The sequence below is a fragment of the Mya arenaria genome, chromosome 13, assembly GCF_026914265.1.
Source record: "Mya arenaria isolate MELC-2E11 chromosome 13, ASM2691426v1".
NCBI classification, from domain to species: Eukaryota; Metazoa; Mollusca; class Bivalvia; order Myida; family Myidae; genus Mya; species Mya arenaria.
In genome coordinates, this window is record NC_069134.1 from 17,459,987 (window position 1) to 17,467,519 (window position 7,533).

The 7,533-nt window shown below is 35.6% G+C and overlaps 1 protein-coding gene across 1 annotated transcript; it reads left to right on the forward strand.

Annotated features, from left to right (window-relative positions):
* The first annotated feature begins 2,635 nt into the window (after positions 1 to 2,635).
* Positions 2,636 to 5,709, forward strand: LOC128214774 (uncharacterized). The gene is made up of 2 exons (XM_052921412.1): positions 2,636 to 2,768; positions 3,105 to 5,709. Exons 1-2 carry the CDS (start codon positions 2,688 to 2,690, stop codon positions 3,957 to 3,959), a joined length of 936 nt encoding a protein of 311 aa, XP_052777372.1. The 5' UTR covers positions 2,636 to 2,687; the 3' UTR covers positions 3,960 to 5,709.
* Positions 5,710 to 7,533: the final 1,824 nt, after the last annotated feature.

A 7,533-nucleotide genomic window follows, 5' to 3' on the forward strand; every position in this document is an offset into this window, starting at 1 on the left:
ACTCAATGCATTTTTTGCTTCAAAACAACTATTTAATACCGTTCTCTTGCGTACAAACCCCACCCGATGCTTTGTTTTGGTCAATAACAGTACTGCTAATGTTTTCCGAATGTAGACAGCCAATTTTTTAGTTAAATCGGCTCATTTACGAAAATGCTTGCTGGTTCATTCTGTACATTTTTAGAACCTAGGTTCATCCTAAATCTGTATGATCTATGGCACATTAAAATAACGTATAAAGGCGTCGATTTTAAAAAAAAATCATGTATATGTTCTAAAGCACGTCTTAGAAGGGTAATTTTATACAGGCAGTGTGTGTATACCTCGTGATATAAGGTAATTACGTCATATATGCTACGTCGGAAGGAAACTTTTTGCTTAAAATAAAGACTAAAATCGAAATAACTTTTCAATCACTACACCATTTTAAATGAAACAAAGGGCAGTCTATGCCACCTAAGGAGTCCCGTCTTCGTTGTTTAACCGGAGTTTGACAAGGTGATTAGTTTCAACAAACACTTCGACAAACCTGTTTCCAAAATAATGTTTTGACAGTGCTCCGTCAGACGGCCGTTTTGTGAAAAGTTTTGACGAAGTGTTTTAAGAAACTTAACACTGGCAAACGACCGAAGGCGGGGCTCCGTTAGCGGCGTAGACTGCGCTATATTTCATTTAAAATGGTGAAGAAATAGGAAAGTTATCTTTGTTTAAAGTCTTCAATCGAACCAAAATTTAGTTTCCGGACGTAGCGTTCATGACATTATATATCACGTGGTATACACACTCTGACAGGGCTCTCTACTTAAAGTAGAACTGTCATTATTTTTGGAGGTTATATATTAAGTCGAGACACGGTTATGTCTTTACATAAAACAGTTTAAGACCTTAAATTGTTGACTGTTTCCTGCAGGTTGTCTCCCTTTTTATTTCGATTTCCTAAAGGTAAACTCTTAGTTCCTTTTCATTGCTATTTCCTTAAAAAAAGGTAGTTTTAAATAATCCTCAATTTTACCTTACATTATCACATTTGCAATTTTTAAAGGGGCTGTACTCCGTATGATGAAATAGCGGAAAAGAGAGAAAATCTCGTATCGATTTGTACAATGCATTGAAACTTACTAACCAAAGTACCACATAGTTCAAAATTATTATTTATTTTTCGCAGTGTTTTCGTACTTTTTCAATTGAAAAAGATAACTAGGTATGTCTTCCTAGTGGAATTCATTCGACCCCGTAATGCGTGATTCGCTGGTCGATGTCATCACGTGATATAACCAAGTTAGGTATATAGCTTAAATATTCTAACCGTTTAGGGTAAGCCTTCATAGCACAGTGGATACCACACTGTACTTCAATTTTGGCGGCACCGGTTCCAACCCGGTCTCCGACTCGATTTTTTCTACATTAATGATATGAAAGAGTAACAATTTTCTTTAAATACTTGTCCTGAATTTCTTTACAGAGAAAAAACCTTTCTTGGTGCCAATCTGGGGTATAGTGCCTTTAATATATTAAGAACCTCTATTTTTATTTTATCATCAAGTACACTGAGTTCATTTATTATGTCGTTTATATGGACTACTTTAAAGCGTCTTTTTTGTCTATTTAGATTCATTCAGGTTTGATCTCTTTTTTCGTTTCATCTTTTATTCCTTGAAAATATAAATTATATATCTGTACACCCTCTTGTTTAATTAAATAATCAACAAAATTAATATTTTTGAAAAACTAAAACAAAACGACTGGTAATTCGGGTAAATACAGTGTGCCATAGATCTTTTAGATTTTGGGTGAACCTAGGTTCTAAAAATGTACAGAATGAACCAGCAAGCATTTTCGTAAATGAGCCAAATTAACTAAAAAAAATGGCTGTCTGCATTCGGAAAACCATAGCAATACTGTTATTGTCCAAAACAAAGCATCGGGTGGGGTTTGTACGCAAGAGAACGGTATTAAATAGTTGTTTTGAAGCAAAAAATGCATTGAGTGAGTCGGAAAGCCTAGTGAGAACGTGCATTGTTTTCACGAGATATTTTAATACAGACATTATTTTGATCTAAAACAAGCGTCTTCGTAAACGAGCATTTTTCCACTCAAAACAATGAACCGGGAAGCATGGACGCACCTGACATTACTGCCCTTGATACTGCATCAATATTCGGGACACCTCGGCTATTTTCCATCGAAAACAACCTCGCATGTATATGGACGGTTTACAATGTCAGATTTCTATACATTTAACTACGCTCAAAGTTGATCGCGTAGTAATTTCAATGTAGCTGTTAAACTTTATAGCCATACTCTTGAGAGTCTTATTATTTATGCAATAATACACTGCATTGGCAGTCGATGGGAAATGGCCGAGAAAATGGCCAAGGCGTTCCAACTTAAAATCAGTTGCTATCCACAGGCCCGTTTACCATTTCCATCACCCGTAAACTTACGGGCAGAATATATGCGATTAATGTTCTTACGATATTTTATTTTAAATCATTGAAACGCAGATTTCGCCTGGGCGTTATGATATTTTAATATTTACAGATTTACACGTATGATAACGACCAAACAAAGATAATGAAATGTAGAGATAAAGTTTATCAATACATTTTCAGAAAATGAAAAAGATTCAGCGGAAAGGCGTATTCACAATTATTTGAGGATAAAAATAAGATAAATAACCACCTAAAATGAGTCTTAGGTGGAAAAAAGTGATGAAGTCCAGACCTGCTGAAGACACTGGTGGAGATAAAACCCCAGCAAAGCATAATGTAAGTGACGTATTTAGTTTTTTATCATTATGATCTAAAATTTCCAAAACTCGTGTTAATTTATAGAAAAAAGGCTTCGTAATATCATGTTCAAATGTTCACATTGTTAATATTTTATCATTGAAACTATATTTGTAGGGAATTAACGTATAGAAGTATGCGGTTAAAAGTTATATCTTCAGAAATGGTTGACATATTGTCATCTCACAGCTGACATTGTTGATAATAATTTTAACAAACTGTTATCTCCATAGCTGATCGACTTGGTTAGATTATATATTTCTAGATGTTTGGCGTTGAAATTATGGTTTTAAGAGATGTATGAAATTATTATAGGATGTTGAGCGATCTTCTGATGAAGGTTCAGACTCCGTTGATCAGGCAATTATTTGCCAGGCAGAAGACGAAGGTGCTTGTGAAATAACCGGGTGCGTTGTTTTAAATCCCAAAAGCATTGTTGTAGCCGACCTCTGGAACAAGTCATTGAAACTATTGAGCACAGACGCTTCCAAGCCCGAAGTTATAAGCTGCTTGAAGCTGGAATGCAGTCCCTTTGACCTGACCTTGATCCCTGGGGACAAGATCGCTGTAACAGTTCCAGAGGAGGAGAAGATAGTGTTTGCGTCTATTCAGAAGGAAGCGCTTTCTCTTGATGATGCGCCTGGTAAGGGGAAAAGAGATGGATTTTATTTGCACTGCAAGAGTTATGGGATAAACTACAGCGACCAAAAGCTATACGTTGTTATACGAAAGAAAGATAACGAAGAAAATTATCAACTTTTGATCTTGAATGTAGCTGATGGCCCCACTTTGAAATCCATTCCAATGCAGCAGTACCGGGGGTTCCGATACTTGACCATTTGTCATGATAAAATCTATATGACATCTGACTCAGGCACTTTGCGATTTAAGAAGCGGACAGGTGATATAAAATTTGTTGATAAGGATAGATTTTCGTACGGCATCATCGAAGTCGATGGGGACATCATTGTCTGCAATAAGTCCAGGAACAGTGTTCACACGGTTTCCCGAAGCAGCAAATTGGCTTACTTCTCTGGTAGAAAGGAACTCCTGGCGATTCCGAAGCCCTTGGCACTTTGTTACTGTCCGGACACAAAGAGACTGTTTGTTTCTCAGTCAAGAGAGAGTGGGGGTCGAGCAAACGTGTTGACTGTTCGTCAGATGAAGTAGACAATGTCAACCCGTACTAAATGCATATGTTGTAAAATAACTTTTTGTATGACGATCTTTCCAGAGTTACTTCCTAACCTATTTGAATATATTAAATAGACCTACCCTAGTAACAACTGATTAAAGCAACCCATTTTTATAATTTAAACAACTAATTATCCCCCGCCTATGAAATAGGGAGGAGGATATTGAAATGGCGTTGTCCGTCCGTCCTTCTGTCCGTCCGTCCGTCTTTCCTTCCGTCCGTCCTTCCTTCCGTCCGTCCGTCCGTCACCTGCGTTTTCTCAGTAACTAGGCGGTATAATTTCATGAAACTTAAAATAAATATGAACCACTATACTGCAATGATGCCCGTCCAAAAAAAATCGATTGGTCAATTGTCCTTGGAGTTATTGCCCTTGATTTTTTGAAAAATGCACATTCACAGCCATTTCTCAGTCACTAGCTGGCAGAATTTCATGAAACTTAAAATAAATATGAATTACTATACTGGGATGATGCCTGTTTATTTTTTTTGATTGGTCAATTGTACTTGGAGTTATTGCCCTTAAATTTTTTGAAAAACTCTCATTTACAGCCATTTCTCAGTAACTAGTTGGTAGAAATTCTTAAAACTTGAAATAAATATGAACCAACATACTGCGATGATGCCTGTTTATTTATATTTTGGATTGTGTAATTTCTATATGAGTTATTTGCCCTTGATTTATTAAAAGATCCATGTTTGCAGCCTTTTCTATGCAACTAGCTGGTAGAATTTCATGACACTTGGAATAAATAAGAACCAACATACTGTGATGATGCCTGTCTATTTTTCTTTTGGATTGGTCAATTTTCCTTAGAGTTATTGCCCTTGATTTATTAAAAGATCATTGTTTGCAGCCGTTTCTCAGTAAAACCAATGTGCTTATCTTATTCTTTCTGAGATTGTTTTTAACCTTCAAGCACAAACAAGCCATCAAGCACAAACAAGCCATCGTTGGCGGGGGATATCTTTTCACTGAAAATGCTTGTTAACATTATATTCTCCATTTAGGCTTTTGTCCACGTGCACGTAGCGTATCTCGTTTGTACATTAAGCCAGAAGAAAATGTGTATACTCTATTTAGGCATTTCGAGATTTTCTGACATTGTTAAACTGCAGTAATTTATAGTTATTTTATGCTAGATAGTATATAGGAGTGAACCCTTTGATAAACCTGAAGAAAAAAATAAATATTTTAGATTAAATGTCACTAAATTTTTTACAGGTCAAATGAAACCAAAGCAGGAATTCATTCCCATCAAATCACTGTGGTATTGTCTGCTTTATGTCCTGGGTAAAACGAGATTTAGCATTTTATATATTCTCTTTATTTCCACCCTATAGTGATTTAAATGTTAACTGATTAAAACAGTCGAATACAATATTTTGAATAAACAAACATATTTGAAACACTACATTTATGTACACACATATTGATATGAGCATATTGTAATGACCCTGTCATCATACATGTTACAAGGGCGGGCCCAGGATGGGAGGTTCGAGGGGGCGTAACTTAAAATGTTGTTAAGGGGGTTTTGGTACTCCCAAAATATAATTTTAACAATTTCTAGTCCCAAATGGTACATTTAAAGTAAACTTGGACGATTGAAGGAGGATCGTGCGCCGGAAGCGCATCTCCCCCTGTATCCACTAGTGGAATACTCATCTGGACATTAACTTGATATTTTACACTTACCTCAGGTCATTTCTGTTTAAATTCAATCCAATCCTTTTACTTCTGTTGCTAAGTACATACAGGGGGGAGGGGGTGGGGGGATATAACCGTTTCATTAACATCATGAATCCATACTTGTCCTATGATAATTATTTATAGTTTGAGCCACATCGTTATTACTTAATTTTATGTTTTGAAGTTGTATTTTTATCGGCGCCATAAAGGACTATCGGTATAGATATGATTTAGAGGAGACTTGCGAAAGTTAGGGAATTTATATCAAAGAAGGAGTCCCGTATTGTCATCAATGGATATATCGATACACGGTCTTTACGAACTTATGGTGGCATATAACTGCCGTTAGATAACCTGTTAACGTTCGCGAATCGTTTCGTCATTGTGGGGGAACGGACACCGGATTTAGCTCAAAAAGTGATCAATCGATAACCGTTTGATTTTGACACATGGACAGTTTTCTATCATTTTTTTGTATTTTATGGTGATATATTTAACAAAATCGAAGAGTTTTGAATTACTTGATCCTGTGCAATATACGACAATGATAGAAATGTATCTCCTCTTTTGTATGATAGCCCATTACTCGCCGAAAGTTGCATGATTGATCACAAATGTTCATTTATGTGGTACGAGTTCAAACATAAATCAACAAATTGAAAATAAGAATAAAAACTGAATCGAGCAATTTCATTGTTATTACACTATCGAGTAATGTGTAAGATATCAATACAATATATCTTGTTGTTACGGAGATATTCATACCTTTTGATGCCCTGGCAGTGTACTGGGTATAGATGAAGCAAATAAATAACGGCACAGGGGATAGCTATTAAGTGGACTGAGGAGAGTAACGATGTATTTAGAATAACGAGACTGTGATAATGATTACAGCCATTTACCTATACGCGAGCTCGAGGGGAATTTTTTGATGTTGTCCATATCGAGGGATGAGAGCAAAAACAATGTTGCTGTTTTTTTGTATCTGCATGCACTTAAAACTGTTTCATTCATACAGATTAATTAACCATGATGTGTTTTTCACAAGCATCAACGTTCGAGTCGCAAATATCTATATATTTGAAATACGCCGGTAATCTGATTTATTGAGGAAGACAAAACATATGGCCGTAGAATTTATGTGGTGTTTGCTATTCATATATACAGTATTGCTTTGTAAATAAAGTAGGTACGTTTTTGCACACAGAAAGTCGTCAGTAGGGAATGAGATATTGTGATCAAATTTGGAACATGTGAAGCTTTTTTCTAAGCTTGGGTCGATGTTGCTATTATTTAGAACATAATAATGGTCTCTGCTCGTTCACTTCAGTGAGAAAGTTGTATTGGAACCAACCCTGATATTTAAGCAGCTTGCATATATACGTTCATTTAGGAGAGCATGGATCAAACTCATTGTTAACTAGAGTTTGCTCAATAATTTCTTATCAAATTGTACTCTCACTTTTTGCAGATTATTTGAAAGTTCGAAATAGACATACATGTATATTGTATATTAACGGTGTTACTATCAATTTTTGTCCCATTTTACATGTTATCACCAGGACACATTTCTCAACTTTAAAACTATCCTCAGTACATAATACGGCTATCCCCAGTACAGTACTGTGAACATTTTAAAGGGCATATCTTTAACAGTTTAAAAGTTACATTGCCATTTCTTACAATAAAACTAGTTTAGCTTATTCTTGTATAATCCTTCGTTTCAGATTTTTTTTTATTTATTCGATATATTTCCTAAAAATAACAATACTTGTCGAAATTCTGTAAGTTTTGAAGTAATCATCTCAGATTTGAAGAAACATTTTCGAGTTCTGCTAAATCGTAAGCACTTTAAA